This window comes from Haemaphysalis longicornis, unplaced genomic scaffold (genome assembly GCF_048455015.1).
Source record: "Haemaphysalis longicornis isolate Haplotype H1 unplaced genomic scaffold, Haemaphysalis longicornis Haplotype H1 scaffold_1, whole genome shotgun sequence".
NCBI classification, from domain to species: domain Eukaryota; kingdom Metazoa; phylum Arthropoda; class Arachnida; order Ixodida; family Ixodidae; genus Haemaphysalis; species Haemaphysalis longicornis.
Genome location: NW_027526203.1, coordinates 90,008,755 through 90,027,982, shown reverse-complemented (window position 1 = coordinate 90,027,982; position 19,228 = coordinate 90,008,755). Strand labels below are relative to the sequence as shown.

The 19,228-nt window shown below is 46.8% G+C and overlaps 1 protein-coding gene across 1 annotated transcript in view; it reads right to left on the bottom strand.

The window, feature by feature from the left end:
- Positions 1-19,228, bottom strand: part of LOC144177985 (ATP-binding cassette sub-family C member 2-like) — a 603,957-nt gene that overhangs the window by 462,194 nt on the left and 122,535 nt on the right. The window contains exons 4-6 of the mRNA XM_077705540.1: positions 18,962-19,102; positions 17,977-18,111; positions 11,676-11,746 (exon numbers count right to left, since the gene is read on the bottom strand). Coding sequence (XP_077561666.1) covers positions 11,676-11,746; positions 17,977-18,111; positions 18,962-19,102 — 347 coding nt within the window. The remainder of the gene's footprint in view (positions 1-11,675; positions 11,747-17,976; positions 18,112-18,961; positions 19,103-19,228) is intronic.

The window sequence follows — 19,228 nt, the reverse complement described above, 5'->3', positions numbered from 1 at the left end:
CGGACACTTCTGAGCACATATTTCTCGACTGCGGAGATGCCGTATTCCACTGGGACATCCTTCTGCAAACGTGAACGAAAGGTCAACCCATAAGCCCTTCCGGCATACTGTTTTTGCCGACAGACAATGACGCAGGCGTGCCGTACGACATGCTCATTGTCCTCGGCCGGCACAGTCTAAGAAAAACACGTATGGCAGTTTGCCACGCCGTCGTCAACGCACGCCGGGCGAGGGTCTACTTCGCGGAAAGCGACATTTTCATGAGAGATGTTGCCAATTCCCAGACTGAACAACCTACTCGGATGAATTTTTTGAACGACCTAGTAGCCCAAAAACAGTTTTCGGCCGCACGCGCTTAGCAGAGAGTACGGCCTTTGCTTTAGTCTTTTGTTGTGCAAAAGTTGTATCGCAAGTCTTGTACCAAGCAGGTAACAAAAAAGAAGTGTCGTGATGGCGCAATTAGAAAGAACGTGGATTCATAACGCGATGGACCCGGGTTCAGTTCGGATACCAGGAAGCGTTTTTGCAGCGAAAGCTACACTACGCTACCTCGTGCGCTCTTCACCAACGTTTGTAGATGTATAGATGTACAAATGTTGCTTTAAGCGGGGTGACCAGTTCCGACCTTGAGAGTTAGAGGTCAAAACACACCGCTTTCTGCAAGCGCCCAGCATGGAGTAGCGGCTCGATGGCGGGGAGAGATAGGCTTATTCTTCGATGAAACCAACGCCAAGTTAAACAAAGACAAAGGAAGTGGAACGTAAGGACACCCGATATTCCAAAAACTAAAGTTTAATATCAAGAAGCGTGAATATAAACGCTTAACAAAAAACAATAAAAACACTGCGCATGAGCTAAACAAGTGTACAAAAGCCGCGGTGATAAGGCAACTAGATAGATACCGGCTACAGTCAAGGCCCACGCAGATATGCAATCTCTTTGGGGTGAAACACACGCTAGCTTGGCCGACACACTTGTCTACTGTTTCTGCTATGTGAAACGCTCCCATAATTTCACGGGGCATTTCTTCAAAGTGCCTAATTAAAATGTCAGTAGCAGGAAAAGTAGCTTTGAATCCGCGGAACTTAGTACAATGTGAAGAAAGATGGGATGATGGGGGGGGGGGCCTTTAATGACAAGTCATGCACTCGTAAACGCCTGTTGATACAACTTATGTATCAACTTCTGTATGTTGATACAACTTCCTTTGTCTTTGTTTAAATTCCCACTGGTTCCATTCAGGAATATGTCTCCCCAACTAGCCCAGCTTGCAACCCTTCTGGCGAGAGAGAACGTAGACTTGCGCGGGACCTGTGTCGCCACCTGGCGGAGTGCCAAGCACGGAGCAGCGGCCCCATTGCGGAGAGGGGGGGGGGAGGGGAGAAATAGGCGGCACGGGAGAGATAGGCGCAGAGGGAACGGAGGCGTGCACTGGACCCGTGCTCCACCTGGTAGACGAAGCCGAGAAGGCCGCCGCCGCAGCGATAAGCATCCGCCATAAAGGTAGGACAGAAGGCCACGTTCGGCGCTGAGACGTGTGCGATGGAGAAAAATCGAACATCTAGCTGTGGTGCTTGTCTGTGCTTCTTTCTTAGTCCTTGTCATTTGCTCTGTTGTTTAAGTTCAGAATGAACCAACTGGCCCCACTCGAGACGCTAATTTAGCTGTGGTAGCTCGTACAGCGGGGAGGCTTAAAGGGACACTGAAGGGCATTTGTCCAGCTCCCGTTATTCCTTGCACTGCGTAGGCTGGCTCAAATTAAAACACTGTTGATCGTTTATCGGGTTGATAAGTCGGTAATTATTTTATAAAGGCCGAAAGAAGAAACACTACAATGCGCGATCTGCGGCAGCCGCACCAACTAAAGGCTGTGACGTCGGCAGGAGGTGCACCGTGATTGGACGATGTCGAAGATTAGCATTCAAAAAAGGTTCGGTTTCGGTTCTGTAAAACAACATGCTTGACATCGGACGTTATCGTTGGATGGGCATTCTCTATATATCAATAATCGTCATTCCGCGCTTCTACTCTGTTGTCGGATGTAAATTGCCTAAGATAGGCCTCCCATGCCGGCTTGAAAGCACTAGCTGAGGCCTACGCAGTGGATGAATGCTCTCCGCGTCCCCGCAGACGCTCAAATGCCATGCGCTTTTCCCCCATATTTCGAGCATGCCTCACTCGTGCGTGTATAGTAAAAGCGTGTTCGCACCAGGCCAAGGGTCTGCTGATTCTGGCCAATGCCCACTGCCCTCAAGCAGTCGGTGCTTATGGCAACAGCACGTCAACGAGAACTGGCTAGCGCGTAAGTGTCAGTCTGCGCGCGTTCTGAAAACTCGTTCGTGGAGCAGTGAACGTTACGCCCCTAAAATGGTGAATGCACTATAGAAAACATCGGCCGAAAACAAGAAAACGAACTTACAAAAAGAAATAATGTACCCTCGGGTATTTTAACTTTTAACTTGTAAAATAACAAGGCCTAGGGCTCCAGACCACACGGCCACAAGCCAGCGCTAGCGGCGAGCGAAATATTAGGTATATAATGAATAATAAGTTTACACTTTTATTTAGTTTTCGCATTTCAAGCATTTCAAGCTCCTGCACCTTAGGTGAATAAAAGGTGCAAGAGCTAATCAGCTAACCGAAAGATTTATTCCACTTAAAACAATTCGTTGTCTCTGATCCCCTTGGTTCACGTCAGCAGTTAATAAGCTCCGCAATAGAAAAAAAAACGATTATTCTGTTCTGCCTTGACATTCGACAGCAGCATAAGGTGGTCAGCTTATCCCAAATCAGCGTCCGAGTACAACCATGCGCTAAAGGAAGCAAAGCAAGCATTCTTCTTTAACATCAATTCTTGCTTGTTACGGACTAACGCTCGGAAATTTTGGAAAACTGTGAACGGACCCACAACGTAAAAGATCAAGCTACTTGATGAACAAGATGGTGTAGGGCCAGAAAATGACTGTTGTGTTGCACTGCAAGATTACTACACTCTCCTTTCCTAGGGACGTTTTATCAGCGCAACCTAAGTCCAGTGATAGCTCGTTGCCCCCCGTGGACCAGATAAGCATCGGTTCGGCTGGCATTTGCAAATTAATGGAGAACCTTAAACCCACTTCGCCTGGCATCGATGGAATTGCATCCCAATTTTCAAAATGCACAGCAACATACTCTTCACTAATCTTGTCTTCAATTTGTTCGCAGTCTCTGGAATGCTCTGTACTGCCATCTGACTGGAAGGATGGAAGGGTGGTACCAGTGGCCAAGCAGAGCAAACCAAGTCAGCGTCCCCACTACAGACCCATCACCATCGCAAGTATTTCGTGCAAACTGCTTGCACACGTTATTTATTCCAGTTTAATTTGAGCTAGCAAAAAAGTTGAGTGACCAAAAAGCAACGTTGAGCTAGCAAAAAAGTTTGAAGAACTTGAGGAAAAGCTGAACGCCCAAACTGACAAATTGGAAGACACGGTTTTTGGAAGGATCTTGCTGAAGTTTGAAACGTCTGGTGTAGATGTGGTGAAAATGAACAAAGCCGTAGACGAACTGGTTGCTAGTGCCGAATACACTGGAACACTTGTGGAAGATCTGCGGAAAGAAAACGCATCTTTAACTGCAGAGAACAAGTCGCTGAAATCTGAAAACCGCACGATGTCAAAAAAATAGCCGAGCTTGAACAGTACTCGCGACTGAACAACGTCGAGGTTAGAGGTGTGCCATGCACGCAGGGCGAAGACTGCGTCGCCATCTTGAAAACGATGGGTAAAAAAATCTGGTGTCCGGTGTCACCTACTGATATCGACGTTGTTCACCGTGTTCCCACTGCAAAAGTCAACAACAAAAACATTCTCGCACATTTTACTTCAAGAGACGAAAAATCAGAATTCATTAGCAAGGCCCTTAAGGCTAAGCTTTGCTTGAGTGACATCAACATTCCATCGACCACTGACAGCCCTGTATATGTCAATGAACACCTCACCCCTGCTCACAAGGCTCTGTTTTCCAAGGGTCTGGACCTAAAGAAAGAGAAAAACTGGAGGTTCCTATGGACGACTAACTGTCAAACCAAAGCACGCAAGACAAAGTATTCAGAATATGCGGCGAAGCTGAGCTGTCTAAAATTGTCGAACTCCTCTATTGGTACAAGATGCACATGTGCCAGACATGGCTTCTATTTACCCCTTCTTTTCACCAGCTCAACTTAACTCCTTTGTAGGAAATAACTCTCGCTCAATAATTCAGTTCAATGCAAGAAGCCTTCGAAAACAATTCGATGAATTCCATAATCTCATTTCATCATTTACCAGCCCATTCTCCATCATTGGAATAACTGAAACATGGTTCACGGAAGACGATCTAAATCTTTTCTGCTTTCCTACCTACACACCTTACTACTGTCACAGACTATCTAATAACTATTGGGGTGCAGCTATATACGTACTAAAAAACGTTTCTTGCAAACGGAGATTTGATCTAGAATTAAAAGTAGGTCATTGTGAAATTGTTTGGCTGGACTTTGAACCCACTTTTCTAAATCGTGATAACAAGAATTTTATATTTGCTTGTATTTACCGCTCTCCGTCTTCACCAGTTTCCCAATTTCGCACAAAGTTACAGCATTCTCTTAATGCCATTTCACTTGAAAATAACAATGTCATTATCATGGGTCATTCATTAATTTACTGGATGATATCTCCCCTAATACAATAGACTATGTCAGCTCGTTGAACAGCTATGGGTATTAATGTTTAATTAATATTCTGACTATACCAAATTGTAATAGTAACGGTTCTCTTATTGATCATGCATTGTCCAATCTTCTGACCCCACCAGATGCTGCAGTCTTGGAAATTGATATCACTGACCACTATCCTATTGTCTTGTGCTTCAATCATGTTATGAAACCACATTTACTTCATATACTAGATGCATACTAGATGCATATTAAACAAAGAAAAATTTGTAGATGCCGTTGCTAATAAAGACTGGTCTGAAGTTTATCTAATAAATATTGCGGAGGAAGCTTTCACCCTATTTTCATTTTTACTTCTAACACATGTTCAATCTTGTACCAAAAACAAAAATGTAACAAAGTAATAGCTTCTGAAAAAATTCCATGGTTGACAGACAGACTACTCAAAGAAATGCGCAAACGTGATCACCTCTACAGAAAAACCAAAAGGCAACCGTATAACAAAAAATTGCTCGCTCGCTACAGAACATTTTGAAACCTACTCAACTCGCAGTTAAAAAGCCAAAAGGAAGTATTATGAGCAAAAACTAACAGATGCAGGTAATAGCACTCGAAAGAAATGGGAAAATATTAATTCATTTTTAAACAGAACCACGCATCGCAATAGCATAACTGAAGTGATTCACAACGATGTTACTTATAGTGACCAAGCTGATATTGCTAGTCATTTTGCAAACTTTTTCTTTCAAGTCGAATCATCCCCGCCTCCATTAGATGAAGTGGACTTAGATCACCTACTTCACTCGTTTTTCTTGTTTCCGTCGACGCCAGACGAACTTCTCAACGTAATACGCAACCTGAAAGTAACAAGTGCTGGCCTCGATGGTTTACATCCCACACATATAAAAATGGTAGCCCATCCCATATGAAATGTACTCGCTTTTATTGTTAATTTGATGTTTAAATCAGGCGTGTTTCCGTAAAAGCTCAAACAGGGTAATATAATTCCAGTACATAAAAAAGGAGATACTTGACTCGTTAATAACTACCGTCCCATCTACATATTACCATTTTTGAGCAAAGTAATTGAAAAATTTGGTATCATTACGCCTAAATAATTATCTAACCAAATTAAATATTCTATCTCCCTGTCAGTTCGGCTTCCGTTCCGGGTACTCTAGTAACCTTGCGCTTATTTCACTGACTGACCAACTTAAACAGTCTACAGACAGCGGTTGTTTTGATGGCGGCGTTTTTATCGACCTAACAAAAGCATTTGACACAATCAATCATAACATTATTTTTAATAAACTAGAAGCTATTGGGATAACTGGACCACCATTACTGCCACGGCAGAGCTACCTCTGTAACCGTAAACAAAAGGTATAAGTTTCTGATGTATATCCCATATCAAAAACGACTAACATTGGTGTTCCTCAAGGTTCGACTCTGGGGCCACTCCTCTTCCTCCTATACATCAATGATTTATCTACTTGCCTTTCTTCTTCTACATGCATACTATATGCAGATGACACCACAATTTTAAACTGCGACAATAGGCTTACATCATTAAGTGAGAAATTAAACTTTGATATGGTCAGGCTGGTGCTTTGGTTTACTGAAGATATGTTACAGATAAACGCATCTAAAACAACATTTCTCGTCTTCTCTACACACCATAAATCTTTAACTTCTACTCCCCCCATCAAAATTGCTGAGTGCAACATCCCTGTAAGCGATTCCTCTCGGTTTCTTGGTGTCGAACTTGATTGTAACTTAAAATACCATCAACACATTGCACTCATCTGAAAAAAAGTGACCTACGACATAAGAATAATAATTAAAGCTCGCCCTTATTTCGATCAGACAACACTAAGGTCATCATATTGTTCCTTCGTTCATTCGTACATTTCTTACTGCATTGTTTCATGGGGTAGCACGTACAGCACTGACCTCACGTCAATTCATACAATCCAAAACCAAGCAATAAGAATTGTCACATCTAGCCCATTTCGCAGTAACGCTAGGCCATTGCTTCATGACAAAAACATATTAACGGTTAAGGAACTTATTAAATTTAATCGCGGTATATATATGTCTAAGGCAATAAACAACCAACTTCCACATTTATCACGTTCAATATCTTTGCTTACAAACACTAATGTCACGAGGTTTGCCCTCAACAATAATTTCATCTTATCCAAAGTTCGTACTAACAATGGCAATTAGACCGTTTATTTTTCTGGGATCGCATTTTGGAATACCTTACCCCTGGATATTAAAACATCACGTACACTGAGTGAAATAAAAAACACGCTAAAAAACACAATCTTCAATCACTAGCCCGTTTTGTCCTTCCATTTAATTTTGTGTTTTGCTGCTATGCAATTATTTATTGTTTTTTGTTTTCATACAGTGTATTACTTTGATAACTTTTCCATGATATTTCTTATGTGTATCCCTGTTTTATTTGCTTGTACCCATTGTTACTGATGTTCTCTTTTTCTCTGGCTATCTGCTGCGTTTATTAAATTTTTTCCACTTTCACATCGCACAGGAGGTCCCCTTACAGTCTTCGACTGTGAGACCTCCTTTTGTACATCTTGCCCATGATATGTATTCTTTTTGTAATAATAAACTGACAATACGTTCCTGCGAACTAACAATTTTTTTATAAACATCAGCATGGTTTTAGGAAAACCTACTCTTGCGAAACCCAACTCTTGCAGTTTACTAACGACCAATTTTCTACAATTCATCGGGGTTCTTATATTGACTGCGTTTTCCTAGATTTCATAAAAGCATTTGACACAGTCTCTCATCGCTTACTGCTCTTGAAACTGAGAAAAATTAACATTGATCCCCAAATTCTTAAGTGAATTGAGTGTTTTCTAACCAACCGTACCCGATATGGTAGAGCTAACTCACCCGCTTCCCTAGTAACTTCTGGTGTACCATAAGGTTCTATGTTGGGCCCACTACTTTTTCTTATATATATTAACGACCTTTCGAATCATACGTGTTCCTCAATTAGGCATTTTGCAGACTATTGCGTTATCTACCGCAAAATATCTCGTACTAATGATTGCTTGCAACTTCCAACTGATCTGGACAACGTTTCAGCATGGTGTTTTGACTAGTTCATGCAGCTTAACCTAAGTGCAAACTAATGAAAGTTTCCCTAAGTCGCCACTCCCCTTCTCTTTATCCCTATGCAATTAGCAATAATCCCTCACAACAGTTAACATGTACAAATACCTTGGCATTCACATCAGTAGCAACCTTCATTGGCAAACGCACGTAGATTTCGTAACTAACAATGCTAATAGCATGCTTGGCTACTTACACGGCAACTTTCCCTTAGCTCCTGTTTCCTTGAAATTACTGCTTTATAAAGCACTTGTTAGGACTAAACTCGAATACGCTTCCGCTATCTGGGATCCACATTTATTATCTCATTCCTCATCCCTTGAACCAATCCAGAACCGTGCCTCTCGTTTCATCGTTTCTAACTACTCTCGGGCAGCTAGCGTTTCATCAATGAAAGCAAACCTTAACCTTCTCATTTGAACAACTTGCAGGAAAATTGCAAGTTTAAGCCTTTTTCACAAAATATTCTACACTAACCCGGACATTAAAAATGACATTGTTTCACCTCCATTTTACATTTTCCCACGCTTTGACCACAGGTTAAATGTTGCAGTCCCCAATTGCCGGACGAATTTACGTTTCAATTAGTTCTCGCAGAAGACAGCATCGGACTGGAACAGCCTCCCCGCCTCCATTGCCAGCTACCCTGATCCTGTTTCACTTAAGACGGCCATAACTTGCACTGTATAGCCTTCCCACTCCTGTCTGTAACGCCTTTCGGGGCATTAGGAGTATTGAAATAAACAAACAAATATTTGTTGAATAGCGCTCGTGCAGTGAGCTGCCCCCAAATTTCCACAATATCTCACGTCTAGCAATTGCATTTCTTAGAAGGAAAAGCGTTCGCAGATGCGTGGTCGTGCTGCTGACCGCTGTGCTTGTTCACCCAGTGCAAAGAAGTTCTTCCTGCTCCCTATTTTTCTACTGTGTACGGTAAAGGTTTCAGTTGATTTTATTTCCTTAATACCTACATTGACTTCGCTGACTCTCCCGCCTTCAAGTGGCCTTAGATTGTCCTACTGGCGTACCAGTCAGCGAAGCATCGCATATGCGCTTGTGCAGCCCTTGTGTGGAGCGACCTGGACTTGGAGCTTGATACAGTGTACACACTAAAAAGCTAAAGAAACGCACATTCTTCCATGCACAAACGTGTCGTGGCTTAGTTTCAATTGAGCGAACGAATAGCGACGACCCATTGGCGGCCGGCGGAATAAACGCTGCGCCGACTGACTCTGTCGAAAGTTCGGCGAGCCGTGCAGTAGCGCAGTCAATCCAAGTCATTTTCGTCTGACGTCACACGAAAACGCCACAAAAAATGGGGAGTATTCGGAGAGGAGGACGCCATTTTCTAATTGATTTTTCTACTGAATAAATTCGCGTAAACGCACTCATATTCGTCAAAAAATCGCCTGTGGACAGCGGACTACAATTTGCGCTAGTAATGCCACAATGTTTACAAATCACTTATGTGTCCCTTAATAAACGCTGTGAGGGGTAAAAGATGATGAATAAGCAGTGTATTCATTGCAAACATGTCTGTATATCATTGCTACACCCCACATCCACCACACCTCGACAATGGACCTAGCCAGGGCAGTGAAGCTTTCGCTATCAACCAGGTTGAATCAAAGCTACACCTTATTTTTTTCACTTCAACTATTATCATCTTCGTCAGAGAAAGTTGGCTTTCCTGCAGTGCGTTTTTGGCGCGCCATACGCCATTTGCGATACATAGAAAGGTTCGCTTAAAAGAGAGGCTCTAAAACAACGCAAAAACCACTGACGCACTCGGCATATAGGAAACGCCATAAATTCCAAAGCAGATTTTTAAACAGGCAAATGGGAGCACCTTGCCTTCTGTTTCAAACAAATGCTACAATATTACGTGTCTCAAGTACTACGCAATAGGCACGCGGACATCCACACCATAGTACCATACGGTGCTAAATATATGTTACAGAATATGCAGGTTAAGTTTCGCTCCATCATCTCATACAAACAGAATGCATCTGGAGGTATTATTGAGAGCGAAATGTTTATTGGCGGATTTTGCAACAACTGTTGTACGTCTGCGTTTCTTTTTGCCTGTAGTGTGTTCGGCACGTCTAGCGAACGGGAATTCTTGACACAACCCTGTGTTTGCGTACCTAAAATGTCTCGTGCAGAACACCACTCATTGATTCGGGATAACCACACATATGGCGGAGAATAACTTCAAATGTTTCTTCGTTCGGCGGGATGGGCAGTACCACGAATTGGTAGAATTCTGTGGGAAATCTCTTAGCGGTGGTTTTGAAACTAGGGAAGACCGGGTCCTTGAATACTGATAATATTTCAATGAGCAGGAAAGAGTACAGTTCGTCTGTGGTATCATCTGTTAGGTATGAAAAAAGAAATTAGACACCAGGGATGATAGCTGGCTTGTGTACGTCGCGTCCGGCCCATTCTCATACTTCGCCTGGTGCAGAGTTGCGTAATTCATAAGGAGGTTAAAAGGGTATTTACAACAATTTTGAAGGGATCAATACTATTACACAGTTGATATCTTTCCATAACACAACGCGCTGGCTGAAGTTGGAAAGGCCTTCGCGACGCGTTGAACATAGTTGTTGCATCTTTATTATAATGCAGGCAACAGCGAGGGCAGAGGCACGCAGCAAACGGACATCAGCGTAAGGAAAAGATGGTGACATGACAAGTGTCCCCGTGAATTGGGAAAATCCGTTCCCCCTCGCGGTCGGTGAGCAGCGTTTGAAAACTGATGCACGTAGCCAGAAGTGCCAACCTCTCGCCAAATTGGCACTCTAGCCGAAAGCAAAGTTGAACGTGCGTGAAAAGAGCCTATATTCTGGGCTTGACTTCTAATAAAAGTGCTTTGATCCAATCTACCGTGATGGTAGGCCTGTAGGCAGCTCAACCGCTGAGCTTCGGCGGCAAGACGTCGAAGGCGGCCTGCGGGGTCTTGGAGTCCGCACAAAATGGTGAGGAAATCGCGCCGTCATATCGTCCCCGCCTTTGGAGCTCGAAGCAACGAAAACCAAAACTAAAAATTATCACTCGCTATAGTATTTAAGGTTCAGTTTTAGGGTTGCTGGTAATTTAAGCATATGTAAAAGCACCAAAGAGAGAAGCTAAAAATTTGGAGCAAGTTCTCCTCTAACTTGCGCGATGCTGTAAACGCTTAAACTTCGAAAGGAAACCGGTAGGCTTCGTAATTATTTTATGATGATCAACCGCAACCAAAAGAAAACACACTACTTATCTAATTTCTTGGCAGAAAATGTCGGTTATTTTACTAGGAGTAAAAATAAAAATATCGCATAAAATTTTTGCGAACGTTACTCATGCGTTATGAAGAACACAGTCGCTGTAACGCGCCTAAACACTAGCTAAACTGCGACATCCCTACAGACGATCGTCAAAATCAACACACCAAATCTGCAAAAACTGGCTATGTAAATAATGTTACGTTTGTACCACCTGATTGATGTATCAGACAGTTGTGTAAAGGTCCTGCAGAAACGGCAGAGAACAAACTCTTGGCGAACAAATGCAAAACAAACAAAATTAATTTTTATTGCGGATGTATCAAATGCTGGCAAAGAAAACTTGCCATTCCGGTGACAAAACTTCACTTAAAGCGTAGCGATATTTGGGCTTCGACCAGCACACAGAAGAAGCTTGCTTGAAACTAAATAAAATTACGGAAGTTTGAACTTTCGATAGGCATTTTCTATCGTGTCTTCTGCCGAGTAGCAAATCGATTCTTGTAACTAACATTCCCAAGTTTTTATGTTACCAAAAAATTGCAAAGTTCAGTCACCCTACTTACGGAAGCAAGCTGACACAGAATACTTTTCCTAACGGTGATGTGCTATCTTCATCCAGAATTTTTTGACGCATCTGCAAGAGAGGTAAGCGAAAATGGGGGTTGGTTGCTGAAGCCTCCAAAAAATAAAGTTGAAATTAACGGGAAATAAATCACAGCAGTATATCCATTTTCTGAAACTACAATAACTGCATCGCAATTCACAGATAAAACAAAAACACTGCGGGGCTACGACAACGGCCAAGGCAAAAAAAATTTGCACACGTACTTCACGTGGTTTGTCTAAACAAGTTATTGCCAATTTCCCGCACCACCCCGAGCAATGGACCCTTTCTGCAACAATGCAAGACGTCACATTGCTCCGGCCTGCCGAATCACGCGTCGACTGCGGGCGAGCGCGTGATAGCGGAGTTTGCAGTTGCGGCCGCGACTTTCCGCAGGAGCGCCACACATCGGTGACGGCTGACCGGAGCGCCTTCGGAATTGCCGGATCATTCCACATGAAAGCGGCTTCAACCAAAGTCCTGTCTCGCGTATATGGAAAGTAATACTGTTACCAGTGACCCGAAAGATGACTCTGCAATATCTAAACGCGCGATCTCGTGGAATGCCGTCAGTAAATGGTAATCGCGGTTTAAGACCGCTGCGATGACGCCACCGCATAAGCAACCGTTCAGTGGCGTGGGAAAACAGCTGTGGGAAAATGGCTGTGCAGCCTATTGCACAGCCGTTTCCCACAGCGACTTTGGTTTAAATATTCTTTTAGTTGTATGCTCTGATACGGCCGCTCGATAGAAACGAAGTCTCTCTCTCTATCGAGCGGCCGTGGCTCTGAAATGAAACTGACTGCTGGCTAAATCGATTGAAGCTATCCAATTCAGCGCAGTTTAAAAACAGACGTATTTCAAGCTTGACCAACGTAGCTTGGGTTGCCAAGGTGCTAAAGCTGTCTCGCCGTTCAAGTTAATATGGCTAAGCAATCCAAATATTATGTCTCAAAAATCATATTTAAAAAAAAATTACACCATCTTCCCACGTGGGAACCCTGAGCAAATGCAAAGCCGTCCGTGCAAACTCGAGATGCTTTGCATCTCCTCAGGGTTCCCACGTGGGAAGATGGTGTATTTTTTGCTTTTCGCTTCCATCAGAAAAGCGGCCGCCGCGGCCGGGAATCGAACCCGCGACCTCGTGCTCAGCAGCGCAACGCCTCAGGTACTGAGCCACCATGGCGGGTCACTGCCAGAATCGTTGGCCTCCATTGTCAGCACATCGGACGGCGCAGACCGAAGCAGCAACTGAAGGGAGCAGCGGCGCGAACCTGGTTTATCTGAAGATATAAAATACAACAACCAGGGCTCGGACGGAATGTCCCACCAAAAAAAAGAACCACGAAAAAATCGTCATGACAATGAAGAGTGCGGTCACTAGAGTGCATACATTCTCGGTCTTCCACATAGCATTTCATTTGGTCACGTCACCCCTCCACCTCCCCCCCTCACACACACACAAATGAAATACCGAAGTTAAAAAAGTTAATCCGCAGCGGTGGTCCAGTGGGCCAAAGTTTCCCAAGACGTCACCGCCTTCGACAAGGCCCACACCGCCCTGCCCCGCATGGTACAGACGATGCACCCTGACCCTCGTGTTGTGAGCGGCCTGGCGCCGCAGCCGCTACCTGCACACATCAGCAGGAATGCCCGCTGGCTGCTTCTCCGCATGCGGCTCGACCGCTGCAATGTGGCGGAGCGCCTGCACCGACAGCTGGCGCAAGGAATCCCCTACATGTGTGGACTGTCCGGAACCAGAGACGCTGGAGCACCTACTCTGCTTCTGTACCCACCACGCGGGCGCGAGAGCAGAGCTCCACCGAGCACTTCAGCGTCGAGGCCTTCCCATCGCCGGCATGGAGGACCTTCTGTTTTCGAAGGGGCCTGGCGGCCACCCAACGGGAAGTCTTCCCCCATCTGCTCCATTACCTGGAGACGAGCGGCCTCACGCAGCGGCTGTAGCCCGGAGTCAAATTACTGACTGATGTGCCCGGACTGAGAGCTTTTAAATGCAGAGCATTTCAGCAACTCACGATGTCACCCGTGTTGACGTCCGTAGTCGTAGTCCGCACCCCTCCCCCTACACTATATAAAAAAAAATACTATCCGGCGCCTGGTTTCGATCCCTCGACCCTGAGGGCGGAACTAAATGACACGGCGCTCTACCCATTGCGCCACATAGCCGACACAGAATGGGAGGCTACGAACGCGCCTTATATCCTTGACTCATTCAAACTACATCAAGAAGCTGCTGATACAACGCATTCACTACCACCAACTCCCCAAACACTAAACGTTAACGCAATACACCCACCCCCTATGCACCCGCCGCGGTGGCTCAGTGGCTAAGGCGTTGCGTTGCTGAGCACGAGGTCGCGGGTTCGATTCCCGGCCGCGGCGGCCGCTTTTCTGATGGAGGCGAAAAGCAAAAACCCCCGTGTGTACGAGATTTCGGCGCACGATAAAGATCCCCAGGTGGTCAAAATTAATCCGGAGCCCTCCACTACGGCGCGCCTCATCGCCTGCGTTGCGTCGGCGCGTTAAACCCCAAAATCAACCAATCAATCACCTCCTATGCGACGCATTTACTCGAGTCCCCCTCGCGGGGAGATGGGCCCAATTTTTTAGGACTGGCAGCTCTCTCTCTCTCTCTCTGTTTTCTCTCTCTCTCTCTCTATCTATCTATCTATCTATCTATCTATCTATCTATCTATCTACATCCGTCCGTCCGTCCATCCATCCATCCATCCATCCATCCATCCGTCCATCCATCCGTCCGTCCGTCCGTCCGCACGTCCGTCCGTCCGTCTATCCATCCATCCGTCCGTCCGTCCGTCCGTCTATCCATCCATCCATCCGTCCGTCCGTCCATCCATCCATCCGTCCGTCCGTCCATGCATCCATCCGTCCGTCCGTCCATCAATCCGTCCATCAATCCGTCAATCCATCCATCCGTCCATGCGTCCATCTATCCATCCGTCCGTCCGTCCGTCCGTCCGTCCGTCCATCCATCCGTCCGTCCGTCCGTCCGTCCATCCATCCATCCATCCATCCATCCGTCCATCCATCCATCCATCCATCCATCTGTCCACCCGTCCATCCGTCCATCCATCCACCCATCCATCCATCCATCCATCCATCCATCCATCTATCCATCCATCCGTCCGTCCGTCCGTCCGTCCGTCCGTCCGTTCGTCCGTCCGTCCGTCTATCCAACCGTCCGTCCGTCCGTCCGTCCGTCCGTCCATCCATCCGTCCGTCCGTCCATCCATCCATCCATCCATCCATCCATCCATCCATCCATCCATCCATCAATCCGTCCATCCATCCATCCATCCATCCATCCATCCATCCATCCATCCATCCATCCATCCATCCATCCATCCGTCCATCCGTCCATCCGTTCATGCGTCCATCCATCCATCCATCCATCCATCCATCCATCCATCCATTCTGATGATGACCGGGGGTGAGTGGCTCAGTGGCTAAGGCGTTGCGCTGCTGAGCACGAGGTCGCGGGTTCGATTCCCGGCCGCGGCTGCCGCTTTTCTGATGGAGGCGAAAAGCAAAAACGCCCGTGTGTACGAGATTTCGGCGCACGTTAAAGATCCCCAGGTGGTCAAAATTAATCCGGAGCCCTCCACTACGGCGCGCCTCATCGCCTGCGTTGCGTCGGCGCGTTAAACCCTACAATCAATCAATCAATGACCGGGGGTGAAGTGAAGAAAAAAACGCTTCCCGTTGTCGGAATCGAACCTCGGGTTATGAAGCCGATGTCTATCAGTATGCGCCCTTCAGACACGTTCAAAGCAGTGTCCTTTTATAGAGGGGTGCTTCGACGCGCGAAATTCGAAAAATCGTGCTTCCTTCCGTCAAAGGAAGGTGATGGTTGAACGCGAAGCTATCTTTGTGCGAAATCAAATGACAAAGGATCAAATGTAAAGCCGCTGTGATCAAAAGTTCTAACTGCATCCAAGAAAACAACCAAGGAATCCCTCACGAAAACGCTTCGCGTTCACGAATCGTCGTCGTTACATTGTGCATCATGTTTTTCTTAAGTAGGATACATTTATTGCGAATGTCCAAACTGCACAGTCCCAGCAGAAATTCCGGTAGCAAATGTCCTTCGCTACAGCTAGCATTGACCTGCTAACTACTGTGTGTAGTTGTGGTTGGTGTAGCGAATACTTCGCAATTTCAGCTTCACGAAAACGATGAATTCTCTTTTATTACGGACCCTAAATAGACTAACTTTGGCTGTACCAAATCTTCTTGCCCCTAATTCGTTTGTAGGCGGCCGATGAGGCGGTGCGGCAGGGCCTACATTTATTTAGAGTTGCGTGGGGACGACAACATGGGCCGAGAATCAGGGAGCAGCCCGTGGAGTGCGGCCGAGCAGCGCGGAAGCCGTGATGTTCTGAGGCGCGTGGCTCGCCGTGTGTCGAGGCCACGCGCTGCTGACGATGGAGGCAGCGGCCGATGATGATGATGGTGGGCGCATGCTGTTGATGACGAAGTGGCCGCTGGGACGTGCGGGACTTTTGGCTCGCAGACTCTGCGTCCATTCAGCCATGGTGGTCAGGAGGACGGGCTTTCCTCAACGTTGGGAACGAGTACAACAGTGTGCGTCTCGTGCGTGATCTGCGGCGAAGGCAGGGGAACCGTAGCCAGAGCAAAGATGGTTGAAATGCGTGGCGAAACAGCGTCTTCGACTGAAGTATGCAGGCGTGTGGACGAACACGGCGTCGTGTTTGCCGAAATTGCACCTGGGTTATCAGGAGCCGCTTGCATGAATGGTGGTAAAAAAGTGTCTTCAGGTGCCAGCCCGGGGCTTGAGCGCTGCGGGGAGGTAGCGCAGACACATTGGGCGACGGACTGCTAGGGCGTGAGGGGCAGTCCTTCATTGTCGTTCCCTCTGGGCTGCCATCCACGGGGTAGAGCGTGGCAGCAGTGGCCGTGGTGTCGTCGCAGGGTGGTACCGCCGACGCCAGCATGCTGGTGCTAGGAGCCAGGTCCCCGACCGGGGTGGTGCAAGGCCGGGCGGCTGGCGTGGGTGGTTTTAGGTACCGACCGTGGCGCGTCAGGAGGACGGTCCTCAGCTCGTCGTAGGGCTGGCCTCCAGGCTGCGGCAAGCTGGAGGCTAAGCTTGCTGGCAGGAGCTCGTACATCAGGAAGTAACGTTCCTCCTGGGCTGTGATGTGGTACAGGTCGAAATAGCACTCCTTCTGCATAAGCCACACCTCGGGGTTCTTGGGGTAGAACGGTGGGCGAGGTGGCAACGCAGTTGTATCGAGTGGCATGGTGGAATCGCCAGGAGTCGAGTGCGTGGGCGCAGCCAGATTAGAGTGGCCGAACGTGGATGAGTGACGTTCAGCGAAGCCGGGTGGTGCTGCAACGTTGCTTCGCTCTCGTGTCGAAAATTCATTGAGGGACGAGGGCAGCTGCAAGCTGGACGGCGCAGTTCCGGTTCCATCGTGCGTTATTGCGTGCGCGGACACCATAGAAGGGGGCGACGCAGCGTCCTGGTGGTGGGAATGACTCGAGCCCAGACGCGCCATCATGTAAGCCTGTAGCGTGTCGTAGGGCCGCTCACAGTGTTTTAGCGGCTCACAGCGTAGGTCGGCCGGAAGCAGGGCGGTAGTGATGCGGTAGCGCTCGGTCTGTGACTCGATACGGCGAATGAGGAAGTGCGCTTCCATTTTCACGAACCAGGCTCGGGGGTAGGGTCGCTCGAAGGCCGGGTAGGGCGGCAGCGGGCAAGCGGAATGGGGCTCCATACTGCCGACGTCCGGGTCACCAATTATGTAGGCGGCCGATGAGGCGGTGCGGCCGGGCCTACATTTATTTAGAGTTGCGTGGGGACGACAACATGGGCCGAGAATCAGGGAGCAGCCCGTGGAGTGCGGCCGAGCAGCGCGGAAGCCATGAGGTTCTGTGGCGCGTGGCTCGCTGTGTGTCGAGGCCACGCGCTGCTGACGATGGAGGCAGCGGCCGATGATGATGATGGTGGGCGCTTGCTGTTGATGGCGAAGTGGCCGCTACACGTTCAAAAAATTTTGTTTTTGTTCGCTACAGTAAATATGGAACATCTAAGGGACAATGCTTTAGATGACGTTTTTGAAATGCGTGATTTTTATAAAGTTCAGTGTCCTTTTAATTCCAATTGTTCCATTCGGCAAACGCTACGTGAGTGACGCAGGAGTGTCTGCGATTTCAATGTCACCGCGATATTAAAGTGACCTTCAGAGGCTACGTACGTGCGTTGGTCCTGACCAAGATACGACCAAGTCCCGGGTGCCAGAGATAAGTAAATTTCCAGCAGAGCAAACTGTCAAAACCAACGTGACGGTCAGTACCTGGGTTTCCAAAGTCATCTTCGTCAAAGTGGCATGCTGAAAAAGCAGGTACAAAGGGTTCTCTTTTACTACAACGAACTTAAAACCGCAGAGAAAACTGGAAATATTTTGGTTCTTGACACTCATCCGTGTAAGTGACGCACGCTGCCAATTGCGACAGTTGTGTTGCTGTTTACGCTTGAAATAAATATCTACTTTATTTTGGTTATATTCATAGTGCTTTTCGAGTGCTTGCGTCGTACTTACAGATTCTACAGCTGCTTGCTACTTGAAAAGCATTTAAGGACGTCTTGTACGTTTTACTTAGGAGGTGTTTACATTTGTTAATAAAGTTTCGCATTAAACCCCCCAAGAAAGCGAAGTATGTAAAAACCGGTGACATCAACCAGGCTTTGCCAACACCGTTTGGAGTGCAGTGCATTGCCGTAAAGCGTAACTGTTTCGTGACGGCGGGCGATGACGATGAGTGTAGCTTGTCAATTACGAGTTAAAATTTTGTGGTAATTATCTAAACGCAATTACTGGCTTGCACAAGAAGGATAGCAACAAATACTTCGCCTTTTATTTGCGGGCTATTAAAACTTAAGGAGGAGGCATAGGTTCAAAGTGCACCCCATATATTTATAATGCTCTGACATGTTACATTGGGCTCCGCACACTGCTTAACAACTTTACACGAGATGTAAACATCTTTTATTCACTTGAAGTTCGTCATACGGAGAACTTAGTTTGCGTACGAAGCTTGAAGCTTGTTGCACTTACACGCATCCCGTCAGCAGCATTGCTGGTAACAAGACAGTCCCGCTTTTTGTTCCTGAATTTTCATTCGGGACTTGAACCTGCCGCAGATATTGTGATTAGCCGAGAGAAAAAACAGGGTTAGTACCTTGCTGCTTCGGGGTACAGAAAAGATTCCGAGAATATCCAGAACAGCAGCTGTAGACAGGACACCCAGGAGCACGCACGTGAATCCAGAAGGTGGCAGACATTTACTCCATCGCTTCCATATCAGAAGCAGCAATAGCACCTGGGAGATAGGGACGCTGTCAGACAGTACCGGTCAGATTTTACCAAAAGGCGACCTGGGGTTATTAAGAACAATTTGTGCAGATGAAACTGCGCCGCAATGATGATTAACAAGAGTGGCCCATTT